The sequence below is a fragment of the Falco punctatus genome (assembly GCF_963210335.1).
Source record: "Falco punctatus genome assembly, chromosome: 4".
NCBI classification, from domain to species: domain Eukaryota; kingdom Metazoa; phylum Chordata; class Aves; order Falconiformes; family Falconidae; genus Falco; species Falco punctatus.
The window spans coordinates 26,357,532-26,377,071 of record NC_137583.1 but is presented as its reverse complement, the minus strand read 5'-3'; the positions used below and the strand labels follow the sequence as shown (position 1 = coordinate 26,377,071).

The 19,540-nt window shown below is 65.2% G+C and overlaps 1 protein-coding gene across 12 annotated transcripts in view; it reads right to left on the bottom strand.

The window, feature by feature from the left end:
- CASKIN1 (CASK interacting protein 1) overlaps positions 1 to 19,531 on the bottom strand; it is a 34,787-nt gene extending 15,256 nt beyond the window's left edge. For 3 of the 12 annotated variants that reach the window (XM_080384754.1, XM_080384756.1, XM_080384758.1), the window contains exons 1-3: positions 3,440 to 13,307; positions 285 to 627; positions 107 to 202 (exon numbers count right to left, since the gene is read on the bottom strand). In XM_080384754.1, the coding sequence (XP_080240880.1) occupies positions 107 to 202; positions 285 to 627; positions 3,440 to 3,924 (924 nt within the window). In that variant the 5' untranslated portion in view covers positions 3,925 to 13,307. Of the gene's footprint in view, positions 1 to 106; positions 13,308 to 18,958 lie in introns of those variants that run through there. The other 9 variants (XM_080384750.1, XM_080384757.1, XM_080384752.1 and 6 more) reach the window with 8 other exon arrangements.
- Positions 19,532 to 19,540: the final 9 nt, after the last annotated feature.

The window sequence follows — 19,540 nt, the reverse complement described above, 5'->3', positions numbered from 1 at the left end:
GGGGCTGCCCTGTGCCCCCGGGCTGCTCCAGCACCCCAGGGACCTCCCTATGCCCCCATCCCCTCCCGCTCTTCCTCTCGGGGGTCCCGACCCTGTGAGGACTTACCCCGACCCGGCCAAATTCGCATGCCAGGTCCAGGGGCGTCTTCCCCGAATTGTCCATGATGCAGGGGTTGGACTGGTGCTGCAGGAGCATCTCCGACTGCGGAGGAGTGAGATCCCAGCTCAGCGAGGGCAGCGAGGGCAGCACAGCCCCCCAGCCACCACCGCCGGCCCCACCGTACCACGTCGTAGTGCCCGTGCTGTGCTGCCAGGTGCAGGGGGATCTGGCCCTCATCCGACGGGATATTTACAGAGGAACCTGCTTTCAGCACCATTTTCATGGGCTCCTTCTTGCCTTGCCAAGCCGCGTAGTGCAGGGGCCTCATGCCTGCGGGCGTGCAGGACAGGCACCTGTCAGCCCCTCGGGCACGCCAACGCACCAGAGGGGCACGGGGCAGGGGGCCACGGCCAGGGCCCAGGGACTCGCCTTTGTTGTCCTTGATGTCCACCGCAGCCTGTGCCTCCAGCAGCAGCGAGATAAGCTCCGTGTTGCCATTGAGCGCCGCATGGTGCAGAGCCGAGAACCTGGGGACCGGCCATGGTGTCAGGGGTCGTCCCTGTCCCTCCGTAGCCTTGGCAGCATGGCCTCAAGCCTGCAGCCACCACAGCACCCCAGGGCACTCACTCTGCCTCCCACATGCACATGTCCCTAAGCTCCCCAGGCCACCCCACCTCTACATCCCTCCATGGGCATCCAGAGAAAGAGCTGCTGCAGGGACCAGCTGTGGCCAAGGCATGAGCCGGCCGTGTCCCGGCATACAACAAGGGCCAGAGGGTGGGATGTGCCAGGGCAGATGTGGGTTTGCTCTCCAGCTCATCACTTTATTTAGTTTACCCTGGGATGCTGCAGCCACAGGACAGACCCCCCCAGCCCACGTGGTGGGGCACAGGGCTGGGGATGCCGCCGAGCTGGGAGCGGCAGCTGGTGGGTCGGATCAGGGGATGCTGGAATGAGACGGATGCAGATGAAATGCTCCCTGGGGACGCTGAGACCCGATGGGCCTGGAGGTGATGGGCAAGACAAGCATGGGGCGGGGGTCCCACCCAGGGGACTGCTGACCCACTTCCTCCAGCCTGGCCCTAGCAGCATGACCACGGGCACCATCGCAAGGCAGGGGGCCCAGGCTGCCAGATGGCAGCGGTGCCCCTGTCTGCTGCTGGGTCTTGCCATAGGGTGGGGAAAGCCCCCAGCCCTGCACCCCGCTCTGCTTTCGCAGCACCCAGCATCGGCTGAGCCAGGAGGCTCACTGCTGGGAAGCAGGCCAGGAGCTGACCTACTTGCTGCTGCCGCTGGCAGCATCCTCCACGCGGCTGCGCTGGTGCCCGCCACCCCGCTGCTCCGGGTTCTGGGCACACACAGCATCCCCGTCCCATCCTCAGGGACACCCCAGTGTCACCGAAGCACAGGAACAGGCTGCGGACCCCAGCGGGACCTGCCAGCCCCCACAGCTGCCCAGTGCCCGAGAGGCAGACAGTAGGGCAGCGATCCCATCTGCCCCCCGTCACCAAGACGCCCAGCTGAGGCAGGAGGACGCATCCCCACCCGGGACCACACTCCAGCCACCACGTTCCCCACGGAGCTGCCGCGTGCGATCCCCCGGCAGGGAGCAGCGATGTGAGCAGACAGCTCGCGCAGGAGGCCGATCCCCAACGTCTGCCCAGGAAATGTCAACATTTTCCGCTCCAGCGCCCTGCTCAAATCTGCTCAAGATGGTGCAAATCGCAGTCCTCCCCGGGGCTGCCTCGAAGCCTTCCCCCTGGCATGGCCCCCTCGGCCATGCGCTGGGCAGGGCATCGTCCCCCGGGCAAGCGCGGGGATACCAGCACGGTGCACACCTACGGTGCCCACCAGCCCAGGAATCAGCGAGCACAGCAGAGATGGGGAAACTGAGGCACAGCCCCACAGCTGGCCAAGCTGGCACAGCACACCAGTGGCACAGCAGAGCACACCTGGGCTGCAGCCTGGCTCTGACCCGCGTTCTCCCAAAGTAGATCCTTTCCAGGAGCAGCGCTGGAGGCTGCTCCCCAGTTGCAGGGCTGCTCTTGCACCCCCAAGCCAGCCAGAAGCCACAGGCAGTTGCAGGCAGGATTATGAGCAGGGGCCCTGCCTGCAGCTCCCAGCTGCCACCCCAGCCCTGCTGCCACGCACAGCCCTCCACAACCTCTCCGGCAGCCACTGCACGAGGTGGTCTGTGGGGTGATGCACCCCCTCCCCCTGCCCACACTGTGCCCTCCAGCCTCTGCCCCACGCAGGCAGCACCACGCGGCCGCCCCACCGCTGGCTGGCATGCGCGCTCCCACCGCCATGCACGCTGGCTCGCACAGCCACGCTTGCATGCACACGCACACTCAGCTGCACAGCCACACGCTTGCATGCACCCATGCACACACACACACACGTGCACACACATAGGCTGGCAGAGCCAATGCACCAGCAGGTACCAGGGGATGACCACTGCCGCCGCCCCGGTGCCAGGGCCCTGCTCAGGGTGACGATGAGGAGGGACAGAGGCCGCTGCAGCTGTGTGTCACCAGGGCATGCCCTCCCATTACTGACCCTATCTGGCCCCACCGCTCACTGCCATTTCCACAGCCACAACAGAGCTGTCCCCGGGGACCCAAGTGGCATCACCCTGGCCCGCATCCTGCTGCCCCACTCCATGGGGGGACCATGGGGCAGGGGGAGCCGGGGGCCGGGAGCGGCTGCTGGCCAGCTCTGCAAGCAGTGCTCCCCACTACCACCGCTGCCCCCTCTCCACGGCGCTCCGGCTGCCACCCTGCACCAGCAGCTTCATGAGTGTGAATTAGCAGGCGCAGAGCCCCCTCCCCTGCTACCCCCCACCTGATGCCAGCTGCAAAGCAGCCCAGCGGGGTCACAGCTCACCTGCCCAGTGCCCCGCAGAGCTGCTCCCTGCACAGCACCCACAGAGCCCCGAGCCCGCAGCAGAGCTGGGGAAGGGCCAGCCAGGCACCCCCAGGGCACAGCTCTCCCTCTGCCTTTCAGCCCTCACCTCCTGCCTCCCCTGATGCCCACAGCTGCTACATGCCAGCCCACTGGCTCAGGGGTGCAGGCAAGGCTCAGCCACGCTGGCTAACAGGAATGAGAGCCCTCGTCCATCCGGACCCCAACATCTGGACTGCATTGCTCCAGAGAGCCCAGCATGCCCACACAGACATGAGAGTCCTGCCCACTGTGATGCATGCATCCCCCAGCACGCACAACCCTGCCCACAGCACCCCATGGCACACGCACCCTTTTTTTCTGTACCGCACGGCATGTGCACCCTTGCCCACGCACCCCACTGCATGCATGCCCGGGCACGGGGCTCCCACTCACCCGTCGGTGTCTTGGAAGTTGACGTTGACTTTCTTTGCTGATCCGAGGAGCTCTAGGAGGGAGGGAAGGGGACAGCATGTTAGAGCAGCGTGGGAGGCCGCTGGGGCAGGGACCCAGGGTGCCCTGGAGAGGTGACGCGGCTGCAGCTCCAGGTTTCCCTCCCCACCAAGGTTTCGGCTCCCTGCAGCTCTGCAGCCTGGGCTGGGGCGCAGCATGGTGCTGTGCAGGGCTGCCCGAGCCTGCAGGCAGCTGCAGGCCGGAGGGCTCGGGGTGGAGGGGTCCCCGCTGGTGGCAGCAGGGTCCGAGGGACTCTCCCGGCACCAGGGTCTCTGTTTGCCTGGGCTGCGGGGGGTTTGCCTCGGGTTCCCTCCCTGGTTCCTTCCACTCACTGGGGCTCTGGCATGGCCCCAGTGCCACACCGAGCCACCGGGCCAGGCTGCTTTGGCAGAGCAGGGAGCTCGGCACACTCCCCTGTGCCCCAGCATGCCCCCTGCCCCTGCAGCCCCCCCAGCACCGCCCCACTCCCACCCCAGGCTTGCCTGCGTGGGAAAATAAACCACCCACCTCGGGGCAATCCAATTAGCACCACGAGGAAGGATGGAGCCAGATTTACATAAGATTTAACCGAAAAATGCCAGTTAGGCTTTCCAGTGAGCCTGCTCTTCCTTGCAGCCCCCAGCGGGGAGCCGCAGCAGGAGGAGGAGGAGGAGGAAGGCGAGGGTGGCTGCAGCATGGCAGAGCCCCGGGGTGAGGAACCACGGAGCAGCCCCCGTGGCCACCACAGCGAGCCGGCACCGGCACTGCCCTGAGCTTGTAATTCTAAGGCTGCCCGGCCCGGCAGGGAGAAGGGGTGGCCGTCCCCTCCCCGGCAGCTCAGCAGGAAGCGTGCGGGGGACAAGTGCCAGCGACAAGCACTCGCTGGGAGAAGCCGGCTGGAAGGGGTGACTTCAGGCAGGGAAAGGAGATGCAGGGCCAGAGGGACGCTCCCGGTGCACCATGACCATGGCCTTGCTCGCTCCCCCTGTACTGCGTCTCCTTGTCAGCATCCCACTGTGGTATTCAATTATTTGGCACAAAGGGCTGTGTCAGCAAATGGAGCACGGGGGCCACCGGCAGCAGGGAAGGCGGCTGTGCCCGGCCCTGACCCACAAGCCTGGGGAGCGGTGCCAGGCTGAGCCAATGCTGCCTGGGCCACACGTGGTGGATGGTTCCAGGGGCAGCCGCGGCAGTGGCAGGGGTTTCTCCCTGCCCATGCAGAGACTCCCAAGCTCTGGCACCCAGTGCCGGCTCCCTCCTGTGCTCCATCGGCCACTCGACAGTCGGAGCTGCAGGACATTTGCTAACGATGACACAGACTGGTGCTGATGGGCAAGAGCTACAGAGCATGGCTTTGGAACAGCCACAACAATCAGTCTCCATCCACCACCTCCCCAGCACCGCACGTGGTGCCACAGGGTGGCTGTGGGATGACAGTGCGGGAAGGGACAGGGGCACCGTGAGGTCCCCAAGGTGTGAGGAGGAACGGGGGCACCACAAGGTCCCCTGGGTGCACAGAGGGATGGGGCGTCATGGGGTCCCCAAGGTGTGGGGAGGAACAGGGGCACCACAGGGTCCCTGTGTGCAGAGAGGGACCAGGCACTGTGGGGTCCCCAGGGCATGCAGAGGGATAGGGTCACCATGGGATCCCCAGGGCATGCAGAGGGACAGGGCACTGCAGGGTCCCCAGGGCATGCAGAGGGACAGGGTCACTGTGGGGTACCCGCAGGGAGCCCCACTCACCCTCCTTCCAGCAAACCAAGTGCCACCAGCCCAAGCCCCACGCGATGACGCAGCCTCCCTTGCCCCGGCAGCCAAGAGTTCAATTAACACACGAACAAACCACCCCAGCAACAAATCCCCATCGGGGTGGCCAGGCCCAGGGAACAGCCCCCACATCCCATTCCTGCTGCAGCATCCCTGTGCTCGGAAGGACTGGACGCTGCCGGCGGGCACAGCCCCCCGGCACCGGGACTGACCGCAGCGGACGGGGCCGAGTGGGTCCCCGCCAGCCCCGAGCTGCCGCCAGGCTCCCCAACAAAGGTGCCATTCAGTGCCGGTGGAGAGGAGCCCAGGACCGCTTCCGCTGCTGCCCCGCGCCAAAAAGCAGCTCCCAGGAGAAGGGGGCCGAGCCACCCCCCAGGGATGCAAATGGCCAGTGGACAAAAGGAGCCGGCGGGCGCAGGAGCGGCACCGTGCCCAGCACTGGCTCCAATCTCCGGCCCCGAGAGGGGCCCCTCTCCGGCTAACCGGTCCTTGCAGACGGACGGACGGATGTCAGCAGGTCTGCGGTGGTGCCTGGCCTTTCCCACGGGTTGCTCCCAGCGAGGGGCTGGGATGGAGCAATGCCTGGGGATCGGCGTTGCGGGGTGCAGCGGTGACGTCGTTGGCATCACTGCTACGCCCCGTGACACCGACCCCCAGGTGTGTGCCGGCAGCCCCCAGCACTGGCCAAACCAGCATCAGCCGAACACACCGTAGCAGTGAATCTCTCCTCCCTGCACCTGCAGGAGAGGCTGTGGCTGCCAAAATCTGTTTAGCACTTCCATCAACACCCGTGCCAAGTGCTTAGTCAGTGACTTCCAGCCACGCAGCGGTTTGACTTTCATTAAAGCTCTGGCAGCGGCCGCCAGCCTACCAGTGCCCCGTGCTGGGCTGCGGTGAGCTCAGGCCCCGGCGTGACTTCAAGTGCTGCCGGGAAAAGGTCTCTGGGTGCAGCATGGGTCTGTTGGGTCCCCTGGGGAGCAGCCAGGTGGTCTCATGTCCTCCTTTGGTGCAGCACCCCAGGTGCTGCCAGCTGCCTGGCAGCATGGTGAGGTGTGGATGGTGGTACTGATGATGGTGCAGCGGCTGGCATCCCCGCAGGGCCAGCCCAAGGTCCCAGACGGTGGGAGCTGGCATGGTACCAGTGGAGAATCAACCCTGTGTCTGCACCAGCACCAGGACCCTTGAGGGACAGTAGCTTTGCAGGGCAGGGAAAGCAGCGGTTGCCACATCAGCCAGCACCACCAAAGCTCCTGAGGGGCTGCGAGCAAAACCCTTACCTCATGGTCCCACCGCCCAGGAATTAAGCCCCTCCTGTAACGAAGGAGCGCACTTGTACAGCACAGCATTGGAAGCCTGGCAAAAAGGGCGCAGCACTGCAGCCAGAGCATGGAGCCCAACCAGGCTCTTGGCAAGCCCTGCTGCAGCTGGGTGCTCCCAGTTCCCTGGGCAGGGGGAGCAGGACGGGCACCCCAACATGCTGCCAGACCCACAGCCCAGGGCCACATCAGCCCCACTGCAAGATCTGCAGCTTGTCTGGGGGCACCGAGACATAGGAGAGCTTGTTAACATCTGGGAAGCACAAGGAAAACTGCTCCGCTAACAAGGGAGAGGGAAAGGAGCTGAGAGCGCTGCCAATTAAAAATACCAACCACAAAAGGAGACAGGCACGGCGGGGAGAACAGGGCTCCTGCACAGCCACGCTGCCAGCAGGCACCGAGCATGTCCCTGGCCATCCTCCCTGCTGGGATCGCTGGCAGGGTGACAGAGATCACCGAGCACCCGCGAGCACCCATGGGCACCGTCCTGCCCTGTCCGTTCAGAGGTGGATGCCGGAGCCATCAGGCAGATGTTGCAGCACAGAGGGACAATGGCAACCCCAGCACTGGGGTCCTTGCTCAGATCGCCTGAGCCCCACACTGGTGACACCCCAGTGTCCCCTCTTTGCTCCCCATGGGCTGCTCAGGTAATGGTCATGCCACGTGGGAGCACAGGGCTCCCCTTGCATCGCAGCCCCATGGCACAGCCGCCCCCCCCCACCCCCCACCCCTCAGCTCTTGGGGCGCCCTGCACCCTGTGAGCATCCTGAGAGGCCTGATGGTGCTGAGTAGGGTCAGGCAGGCCCCAGGCCAGGGGAACGCTGTGCTGCCTCCAGCAAGCTCTGGCACCACTGGGTCCGGCTCCAGCCCACGGCTCCTGCCGCTGCCGTCTGCCATAGACACCGACTACAAACAGCGTCTGCTGCGAGTAAACACCGCCGCGGGGAGCTCAGCCCAGCCGCTACTCCCAGAAATGCCTTTACTTAAAGACAAGAATCACGGTAGCTAAATGCACGCTTGAATTCCGCCTGGCGCTCTGCATGCAGCGAGCTCCTCGCCGGCACCGGCCTCCCCTGGCACGTGCCGGCCTGTGCCTGCCGCCCCGCCGCAGCGACAGCCCCGGGCGGGCACCGCGATGGCAGGTGACGCACGCATCGGCTGCATGTGCAGGGCTGGGCGGGTACCAGGGAGCTGCCCTGTCCGACCCCAGGGTCTGGCTGTGCATCACCCTGACCCCCTGCAACCACAGCTCTGGGCACACCAGCACACACCTTGGGGAGACCTCTGTGCCCAACAGCTGCTCTGGGCACCCTGGTGCATGCCATGGGGACACCCTTGTGCCCAACCGCTGCTCCAGGAACCCTGGTGCATGCCACGGGGAGACCCTCATGCCTAAGCACTGCTTTGGGCACCCTGGTGCATGCCACAGGGAGACCCTCCATGCCCAACTGCTGCTTCCAGGCACCCTGGTGCGTGCCACAGGAAGACCCTCATGGCCAACCACTGCTCTAAGCACCCTGGTGCACGCCATGGGGAGACCCTCATGGCCAACCGCTGCTCCAGGCACTCTGGTGCACACCACAGGGAGACTCCATGCCCAGCCACAGCTCTGGGCACCCTGGCACATGCCACAGGGAGACCTCCATGCCCAGCTGCTCCAGCCCTGTCCCTGCACACGTCTGAGGCGACGGCCACACATGGAGGGACTCTGCTCAGTTCCTCTCCCTTCCCAGCAGCGGGGCCACACAGCACCTATTGGCGTGCTCATGCACCAGCCCCCTGCATCTGCAGCCAGTACAGCGCCAGCAGTGATCGATGCCCGGCTGGGGCGCAGGGGCTCCCGGCCAAGCCCCCGCTGACAAAGCACATCCTCGCCCAGCTCCCCCCAGCAGTGCTGCGCCAGCTCACTGGGAGCCGGCGGCTGCTCCGAGCAGATGGCTCCAGCCTCCGCTAAATCAACATCTACTTAATGAGGGGAAAGCCGTCACTGCCCCCTCCCAGCTTGGCAGCAATGGCAAATGAGCCAGGGCAACCCCTCAAATCCTCCTCCTCCTCCCCATCCCCTCCATCACCCCACTATAGTGGTCTCCCTCTCCTCTGGCCCCACCATCCCTGCCACTTCCCCCCTCCCCGGCCCATGTGGCCAGCAGGACCTCACGTGTCCCCTTGCACACACAACAGGGACCCCCAGGACCCCCCAAGCAGGATGACACCAAGTATCCACAGGGAAGATATTCAAGGCAAAGCCAAGCTCCTGTTTAGGAGGAGGGGGGAGGACCCTGCAGCAGCATTGCCGTGAGCTGCCGGATAAAGGAAGCATCCAAAATAGCTGCTCTTAATTATATCCTTGCTGACGAGCGCCACGCAAACAACAGGCGCTGCAAGCACTCGCTGCACGAGGAGCCCTGGCACAAGTGGTCTTATTCCTCACAGCAAGGAGGGGGTCCCTGCTGTGGGGTCCCCATGGGGGTGCGTGCACGGGCAGAGTGTGTGGCCACACACAGCCCCACGGAGGTGGCTGGAACAGCCCCAGCTGGGTCCGATGGAGATGGGGATGCGGGGAGCCAGTCCTCACCACTGTCAGACAGCAAAAAGCTTGTACTCCTGCAGCCAAGGTCGTGCCAAGCACGGAGGCCGAAGCGATGTTCAGATGCTAATGAAGCTGTTATCATCTTCTGATCGATTTTGACTGTATAAATAATGCACCGGGAAGCTCGAAGGCTGTTGGCTGCACGGGAAGGGATTGCCTGGGGCAAGGAGGTGGCAGAGATGGGATGGACCCATTGAGACCAGAACCCACCACAGCTGGACAGCCTGGTGCCCACCACAACTGGATAACAACTGCTCATCACAGCTGGACACCCCAGTGCCCACCACAGCTGGATAGCAACTGCCCATCACAGCTGGACACCCCAATGCCCACCACAGCTGGATAACAACTGCTCACCACAGATGGACACCCCAATGCCCACCACCACTGGATAACTGCCCATCACAACTGGATAACAACTGCTCACCACAGCTGGACACCCCAGGGCCCATCATAGCTGGACACCCACAGCTGGGTGCCCCAGTGCCCATCACAAGCCATTCCCAAAATCCCAAGGCACTTTTGGGGGATGCTGGCCCTGTGCCCAGCACACTTGCTGGCGGTCCGGAACACCCAGCCCTTGCACGGAACCTTCCCTGGGGAGCGGAGAAATCTTCCCTTCAAAATCAATAGGCCATGGCAGCCTGAGTCATGGTGCTGCAGCAGCGCAGGGCTGTCCCCTGAGGCCGGGATGAAGCAACTTAAATACAGCTTTCAAGAGGCAGTGGGGACTCCTCTGTGATTTTTTTTGTTTAAAAAAGGGAAACTTTTTGATTCTGAGGGAGGAAGAGTGGCTGAGCCTGCGGGCTGCCTGGGCAGGCAGGGACAGGGGACGTGGGTACCCAAGGCAGAGCCCACCCACTAAAATCCTAGGACTGAAGCTGGCCAGGTGACCCAGCACCCCATGGTGCCCACCAGCACCGTGCCGGGTCAGAGGTGCCCACCAAGTGGCTCCCACGAGCATTCCCATTCTCCCTGCATCACCGAGCCGTATCCTCACCTGACCTTTGCTGTGTGGTGCCGTGGAGCCTGGCCGAGCCACGCTGCATCAACCAGATGCCCCCAGCACTGCAGGGCCTCCCTCAGCCCCAGTTTGGGGCTCAGCCGTGCAGCCCCCCGGCTCTGCAGATGCTTCCGACAGGCACAGGGTTGCTGCCTGTGAAGTGCTGGCAGCCCCCTGCCCACTCCAGGCTGCCAGCAAACCCACCAACCCCTGAACCACACACAGTGCCATGCTGCCCTGCCTTGCAAAGGCTGCCGGTGACTCGGCCCCATGTAGCTGGGGATGCAGGGAAGCTGGCAGCAGGGACAGGCAGGGGGGCAGGCAGTGCAGCGATGCATCGGCTCTGGCCCCACAGGTGGGACAGAAGGTGTCACATTCAGCCCCACGGGACCAGCACCAAGCATTGCACCAGCCCTATCGCACCCATCACTGCCAGCCCGGTGCCAGCCATACGCCCACCCTCGTCTCTGCGGAAATGCATGTTGGTGTCGCTTCCACAGAGCCTTAATTGACAGCCTGCTCTCCCCACGCTGGGGTGGTGGCAAACAGGTAATTTTCAGTAATCAGCCTGGTTGGAACGAGTCACCACCAGCACAGTGAGGCTGCCACAGCAGGGGATGGGATGTGGCTGCTCAGGGCCACTGCCAGTCTGCATCCACCCATCCATCACTGCGTCCACATCCCAGCACAACTGGCACCGCACATCCTCAGTGCCTGAGCAGAGGCCGCCCAGGACATGGGAGCAGAGAGGGGCAGATGCTGGCACCACTCACCTCCACCCCGTGGCAGAGATGATCCTGCCCATCCCCACCCTCCCCACCTCCTCCCCATCCCTGCCTCCTCTGCGGGGCCAGGGAGGGCCAACCCCAGCCATGCTGGCCTGCAGAGAGGGATCAGTGGCTTTGTGTATCTTAAAGCATCATTAACTAGCAGTCACTGTCATCTGGCCTCCCACGAACCCAGTTCAATGTCGCTGGGAAGTGGCGGGGAGCTCCCCGGTGGACACAGAGCACGTGCCTGTGTGCATGCATGTGCATGTGTGTGCATGCAGGTGGCCCAGATAAATCAGAGGGCAACAGGCACTGCTGCAGTGCTGAGCTCCCACACCGTACGTGGGTAAAACAGGCCCTAGGGTCTATTTTAAACATGTTGCCTTTAGTGCCATCGTTTGTCCCCGTCCACACAGCCTGGTTTCTGCACGTGCCGGTGCACCGTGGCCACCCACACCCCCCCTGCACCGCTGCGGCGTTCCCAGCAGTGCCCGCAGCAGGACCGGCACGGCAATGGGCAGCTCTGTGGGCGCACGGGCTGGCAGCTCAGTGACGATGCAGTTACTGCCAGGGTGCATGGGCAGCGCAGCGATGTGCAGCCAGGCGATGCCATGCAACTGCCCTGAGCACTGGCGGCCCAGCCAGAGGCCTCACGCTGCCACCGACAGCCTAGCAGCGCTGCAGAGGAAGGGCAGGTCTCTCAGGACCCATCCCAGTATCCCCAGTGTCTCCAGCATGGCGGGGGCTGGCAGGGGGCTGGCAGGGGCAGTGCAGGACCGCCTGGCTCATTGCTGCCGGGGGGTGAGGCTTAGTCAGAGGCAGCCCCAGGATCCGCACGCCGGAGCGGAGGCAGCCAGGAGAATAGCTGAATAGCTGCTGCGGAGCTGCACAGCCGCGAGGAGCGTGCCGTAAACAGCCCAGCTGCAATGCAGGAGCCGGGCAGGCGGCTGCTTTGTCTGCTCCAACAGCTCCGGCAGCCACGGACCAAAAACCTATGTGGGCCTCAGCGAGGAGGCAGCACAGAGCTGGGCTCCCGGCAGCCACATCTGGAAGGGATCAGCCAGCTGCTGCCACTGCTGCTGAGAGCCATCCCCGGTGCTGAGCCCCACGCCAGGCCGGGCAGGAGGCACTGCCAAAGCAGCCAGTGGAGACAGATGCGGGCACACGGATGCCCAGGGTAGATGCACACGGGCACATGATGTGGGCACTGGGATGCACAGAAGCACGTGACACACACAGACGCACAGGGGCAGATGCACGCACACAGATGCACGCGGGTGCAGAGGGGCACACGCAGGCATGCTGGCAGTGCAGGGCTGGTGCAGAGCGGCCCGCTGCTGGCAGGCATGGTGCTGGGAGAAACAGTGTCCGGGCTGTGCCCACGGCAGCTACTTGGTCACCATCTCCAACCTACTCCCTCCTCCAGCTGATACAGGCTGTGGCAGGGCACAGAGCCAGGGTCCCATCACCTTGCTGCACCCCGGGGGGCCCCAGCCCCAAAACCACCTCCGTCTGCTCAACTCCCACCAGGTAGTGACCTTGCTGGTGAGACCCAAGGAGACCCAGGCAGAGCTGGCACTCCTCTGCCAGCCGCGCTCCTATGCCACCCTGGCACCCTGCTTCCCTGGCCAAAGGCTCATGCCAGGCACCGGTACCTGTCCATCAGCAGAGCAGGTCTGGCAGCACCGGGCTGTCAGGCCAAGCCGAGGCCAGCGCTGCATCCCTGGCTTCCCATTTCTCAGGCTGATTGCTCCTGTCGCTGCGGAGCCCAGCGTTAAACACCTCATTTTCTACTCCCGTATTGAGTTGGAAAATACTATTAACATTTCATTACGGCTTAAAGATCCCTCACAGCCCGGCATGAAGAGCCGGCCCGCCGGTGGGATCGCTCCTGCACCAGGCAGGCTGCACTGGCCTCGTCCCTCTGGGGAGAGGGGACTGGAGAGCAAGTCCCATGTGTCCCAGCTGCAGGATGGGATGGTAACCCGGGGCAGAGGTGGACACCAGCACTGCATGCTGGCTCTGCAACCAGCCTGGCACAGCCCATGCTCACGGCACACTCAGCCACAGATGGGTCACAAAACGGTGATGGAGCAGCACCAGCATGAGCCCAGGTGCTCCCGAGCGAGTTTTGCTTCCCAGCACCCTTCCCTTGCCCGTGGGAGCCTGGCCCAGCAGAAAGAGCATCAGCCATTAAATACTAAATACCAACAGATTAGTTCTCCAACAGTCTCCCAGCAGTGCCTGAATGCTTGCGAAAGGCACCTTTAGCTACCAGCTGGCAAGGGCAGTGTGCAGCAAAGTTCACAGCCAGCACCCACCCAGGGGCTCACAAGCCCCGGCTCTTCAGGGTGGTCAGCGGCGCCCAGCCCCAGCAATGCCCAGCCCCGGCAATGCCCAGCCCCGGCACAGCAGCACACACCGCTCCTGGCACATGCCACACTGGCACTGGGATGAAACATGCCATGGTAAACATGGGCAAGCACAGCCCTGAGCATCGCCCCAGAGCCAGGCGGCCCCCTCCACCGCTCACCCCACCGGCAATACCACAGCTCCCCCCTGCCATGATACCATCACCAAGGGCCCACCGCCACTTTGGCACCCACCCAGGCCCTGGCACAGCACCACAGAGCCGCACTCCACAGGCATCACCATGCGGTGCCCCGCAGGCACAGGGGGAGCGGGAAGGGGCTGGGGGCGCACCAAGGGAAGGGGCTGATGGCAGCCTTTCCCAGCAGCTGGGAAGGGGAGGGAAGGGTTAAAGGGAGCACAGCGCAGGGGAGAGGAGCCAGACGCCAGCTTGGCTACTGGAAACCACAATGGGCTGGCAGCACGCTGGCTGTGGAGGGGGGCTCAGGGAACCCACAGCACCCAACGCTGCTGCACCACCAGCACCCTGAGCACCCACGGGTGCAGCCTGGTCCTGCCACGTCCCTAGCCACCCCTGGGAGCATCACCCCACCACAGTGCATGGGCAGCAACGAGCATCACAGCACCCGGCAGTGAGGTCCTCGTGAGGGAGATAGCCAGGGCCGGCGGCTGTGGGAGACTGCTGGGCACGAGGGGCCACCTGCCGCTGGCAAAGGGCTAATTGGTGTAAAGCCAGGTGAATTCAGGACTGCCGCGAGAAAATCCAGGCCAGCGAGGGAGTCTCGAGCTGGGAGCAGAGCTGCCAGCCCATGGCCCTGCTGCTCCACTGTGGCCAACAGCCCCAGGTCCTCTGCAGCATCCCCCTGCAGACAGGGACCCCACGGTGGCACCAAAATGGGAGCTGTACCGGGGGTGCAGGGGGCAGAGGAGGGTTTGCACCCACAACTCCAGACCAGCTGGAGAGGCAAGAAAATGTAAAATAATGAGATGTCACCCCAGGCTGAGTAATAATCCCCCTCTGTAAGGAAACTTGGCATACACCAGCCTGCGTCAGCCTGCCAAGTCCTGCCAGTAGTGAGGTTTCACACACCAGCTAGGAACCCCGAGAAGTTTAAGGGACCTGCTGACACACCATTGAGCACAGCAGCAGCAGGAGCTGCTCGGCCCCGACTGCCATCCCGGACAGCCCCAGGCCCCGTGCCTGGGATGCACCAACATCACCCCATGACAGCATCGTGACAGCATCGCCCCGCACACCCCAGCCACCGCCCTGAAGTTTCACCGCTTAACCCACGCTGAGGGGATCAAGGGGACTGCGGGAGCAGCACCCAGCCATGGGACAGTGAATGCACGGGGGGCCCAGCACCCCTTTGCAGCTCCCCAGCTTCCCACAGGATCTGGCACCACAGCCCCTTTCTCCCACACCAATGGCTCCAGAGGCTGGCAGCACCCAGGGGCTCCGCTATCCTGGCAAGCACCGCCTGCTCCCCCCTGCCCAGGCTTCCCCTCCAGTAAGGGGGGGCTGCCCCAGCACCCATGCCCGGGCAGTGGCAGTGGGGTCCATTAGAAGCAGCTGTGGCCCAGGGAACCTTCCTGCATTACCCGAGGGCTGGGGGGGAACCAGGCAGCTCCGCGGCTGCTGGCCACGCGCGCCCTGGGCACTGCACCACAATTGGATTTGCAGCTGCCCTGCCTTTTACTGCATGGAAATTGAATTGTAAAATGTCAAAGACATTTCCTAACTGCGCCATATTAGCCTGGTTTTATTAAATACTGTTATCAGAGGAGATTATTAATGCAATCAAATGCAAGCAAAAAAAACCCAGAATTAACTGGCCGCCGTGCAGGAGGACGTGCCAGAGGGCAGGAGCAGCCAGCAAGGCCCTGCCTGGGGAGGCCATGTCCCCAAGGGGTCTGGCTCTTGCTTCCCGCTGCCCCCACATCCCGGAGTGCTGGTGAAGCAGCGATCCTGCCCAGCGGCTGCAGTTCCACTCACACCCAGGGATGGGTCCCCACAGGATGGCAGCTCCCCAGAGGGTGAGGAGCCTCAGGGTGGTTGCTGAGCTTTGGGGTCCCTGCCCTGCTGCCCACTCCCAGGCAGGCTGCCCACACCACGCATGCCCCTCCGGGGGCCGCCTGGCTCCTGTCCTGGTCTTTTCAGTGTAGTGGGTTCTGACTGCCATGCTTGGCCCGGAGCTGGGAGCAGCATGGCCGGAGGCAGCCATGGGGCCTGGGCGGCACTGGTGGTGCCAGCAGGGCTGGGGTCCCTCCCCGGGTAGGGCAGGACCTGCTCCCCATGCACAGCAGCGAAGCTAGGGCTGGCTGGGATAAGCCCTGGGATGCCGAGGGTACTGGCAGCAACACGCAGGGCAGGATGCAGAGCCCTGCGCAGGTGGCAGCGTGGGAACGGGGCGCTCCCGTCCAGGGCAGGGGCACCACGAGAGCTGCCCACACCTTGGCACCCACACCCCTGGGCAGTGGGGCCAGGCTGGGCTGGGTTAGCCCAGCACAGCAGGGTGCAGGGGATGTGGGACACCATGCCCAGCTCCCAAGCCCAGCCAGGCAGCATGGCTCACCCAGCCCCGGGTGTCCCGGAGTGAGGTACCCAGAGCTCCAGCAACACACGGGGACACAAGCCCCAGCTGCAACCTGGGGGACCATGACGGCACCAGGGATCAGGCATGGGGTGGGCAGTGCAGCCCCACAGGACACTGCCCTGGCTCCCACCTGCACGGCCAGACTGCAGCCGGCCCCTGCCACCACCAGATGCTCGCCCTGGCACCACGGGGCCTCATGCTGGGACATCTCCTTAGCCACACCAAGCTGCTGCATGTGGAAGCGCTTTGCAAAGCCCCCACAGCCTGGCCTGAGGCAAAGCTGGGGCAGGGAGCTCTGACCCTCGGCTCGAGGTCTCTCCTACGGCACCAGTGGGTACCACACAGGAGCAGTTTCCAAAGTGAACAAACACACTGGCCTCACCGGGAAGGAGCCTGCTCCAACACAGCATGGACGAGGAATCATGGTTCCCCAGCACGGCGCATCGCAGCCCCGTGCCCCGCTGCCCACAGCCCCAGGTGCCCAGGCTGGGAACGGTGCGGCCGGCAGGGCTGCTGCTGGGGACACCCCAGGGCCCCGTCCCATCCCATGGTGCCCGAGCTGGGGAACCGAGGGGAAAACGCCAAGTCACTACAATTCTTCGAGGTAGCACCAGGGAGGAGGGGACAAGGAGGGAAACAGTTTGCTGCCAAATCCCTGCATCTGATTTGCGTAACTTTCAGACAACCTCATCAATTATGGATGCCCGGGAAGCAAGCGCGGTGCGCGCTGCGGCCAGCCCGGGCCCCACAAACTCGTACTCCACATGCTAAATCGGGCCCCACATCGCCATAGCAACCCGTGTTAATTCACGCAGGGATTTTTAAAATCTTTTATTAAACCCCACATGAATAGGATATTATCCAGATAACAGAGCTAAGTTACAAATCTTACTGGTGCCACGCAGCGCAGAGAGTGCCGGAGGCACGCGTGGGACTCGCGTGCGGAGGGGACAGGGCAACATGGGGATGCCACAGCACGGGGACAGTCCCTGCTTGGTGCTCTCACCCTGTACTGTGCACCGCTCCCCCAGCCCTGCCACTGCGGCCAGAGGTGCTCAGGGACCCGAGGCTGGGGGCACGGCACCCACCGCCACACACGCACCCTGCTGCCGGGCAGGAGAGCCAGGTCCTGCAGGGAAGCGACGCCAGAGCAGCCCAGCACCAGCGGGTTCAACAGAGCCGGAGACACGCAGCCCAGCCAGGGCACAGGGCAAGCATCCAGGCCCACAGTGGGAATCTCCCCAACAGGAGGCTGGCCAGGCTCGGCCTCCCTGGGTGTCCCTTGTCCCTTGCCTGTGAGCCCAGCACGGGGAGCACCGCTGGTCCCCGTGGCCATCCCACCCGGCAGTTGGAGGGCTCTGCAGCGGGAGAGCGGCCAGGGTGGGAGATGCAGCAAAGCAGGGCTGGGAAGGAGAGGGATGCAGGAGGAGGTGGTGGCACTCCGGCACCTCTGGCCGTTGCCACAGCAACACCAGCTGTGCACCCGGGCCAGCGGGGATTGGAGAGGGGTGTGTGGGGGACAGCGCTGGGCACAGGCCAGGTGTCATCCCCATCCCCACATGCCACTCTCAGAGGCCGCGGCAGCAGCAGCACCTGGAGCAGGTTGGGATGACGGGGGCTTTAAGCTGGAGCCTCTCCTCCCCCTGCACAGTCCCTTGGCAGCAACAGAAATGATGGCACTGGGGACAGAGGGGACACCATGCCAGCCCTGTACGGTACCAGGACACAAGGGACACTACACTGGCCCTGCACAGCACGAGGCACCCCGCAATGGCCCTGTGTGGCACCGACAACGTGGTGGATGCCACGCCAGCCCTGCACTACAGCAGGGACATGGGGTATGCCACGCTAGCCCTGCTTAGCACCAGGACACAGGGGACACCACACTGACCCTGCTCAGCCAGGAGCAACCCCGCACAACCAGGGACGGGGGCACCACACCAGCCCTGCATGGCTGCAGGGCCACGGGGGTGCCCAGGGTCGGGGAGCACTGGGCCCTGGGAGGGAGGGACACAGGGCGCGGTGGCGAAGGGGCTGTGTGCCCAGTGAGCTGATGCCACACAAGTGCTCCCTGTGGTCCCTGCCCATGCCCAAGGACGGTCCCTGGCCCCCCAGGTCGGCCCCATGAACCAGGCCTGAAACCTGCGGCTGCATCAGCACCATGAATAATTCAGCCCCAGGCGGAGCGCCTCAACAGAGCAGTTCTGTGGTACAGAGAGTAGATACTCCTGGAGCTACACACACGTCCACACAGAGACACACGTACAGACACACGTACACCCCCGCAGCCTCACGCCTGGGCACACACGCGCGGGTGCACACGTAGAGACGTGCAAAGCCCACCGCAGAGATGCACACGGGGAGATACCCGTGGAGCTACATCCAAACACCCCCACACGGAGAAACACCAACACAGCCACATCCAAACACACATATGCCAGGGTACACACCGATACACAAACACAGACACGCACCCAAACACAGGCACACACACACGCGCACGCAGACCCTGACACACACACACGGAGCCGTGCAAACGTGTGCGGGCACCGGCAGCCCCGCTGCACACCCGCACGCCCCGTGCGCACACGCTCCGGGCACACGCACCTGCCCCCTGCCCCTGCCCCGGGCAGCCCCCCGGGTGCACAGCCCAGCGCCAGCCCCGCCGGGGCTCGGGACCTGCCCCCGGGCGCAGGGCAAGGGCAGCCCGGCCGGTACCCGGCCCTGCCGGGTGTTGCACCGGGGCCGGCGGGGCCATCCTGTGCAGCGCCGAGCTCCCGCGCAGCGCCCGGGGATGCTCGTCCGCCAGCTCCCCCCCCCCCCCCGCCCTCCACCCCGAGCCACCGCCGGGGGTCCCCGGCACGTCCACGGCACCACCCCTCCCCGAGGATGGGCCGGGGATGCTCCGGGGCCGGGCAGGGCGGCATCCCAGCCGGGCACCGCGAGCAGCGGGCAGGATGCGTGCCCCCAGCCGCCGAGCCCCGCCGGCCCCCGGGTGCCCCCCCGCCCGGGCCGGCCCGTTCCCTCGGCGCCCCCCGGCCCGGCCCGGCCCCGCCGCCGCAGCACTCACTGGCTTTGCCGGGCTTGGGCCTCTGCAGCAGCTTCTGCACGGCCGCGACGTCCTCCGCCTTCACCGCCTGCACCAGCTCCTGGTCCTTGCCCATGGCTCCGCGGCGCCGGGGCTGCCGGCTGCGGGCTCACGGCCCGAGCATCCTCCGCGGCGCGGCGAGGGGCGGGCGGCTCGGCTCGGTGCGGCGCGGCTCGGCTCGGCACGGCGCGGCGCGGGCCCCCCCGCCCAGCCCGCTCCGGAGGCGGGGGCGGCGGCGGCGGCGGCGGGCGCCCGGGGCGGGGCGGGGCGCGGCGGGGCGGGGGGGGCCGCACCGGGAGCGCGGTGGGCAGCGGAGGAGGAGGGGGAGGGGGCCGGCCCGGTGTGTGCGGGCGGGGCACGGGGATCCCCCTCCCCGGCGCGGGGGAAGGTGCCGGGGCCCGGGGACGCCCCGCGGGGGCCGCCGCCGCGCAGCCGTGGCGTGTAACGAGCTGTCGGGTCTCAGCGGCCCCGGCGGCCACGGCGGGAGCGGCGAGCGAGGCTACCGCGGCCTCCTCTTCCTCGGGGCGGACCCGGCGCCCGGCGGTGCCCCCCGGGGATGGCTGG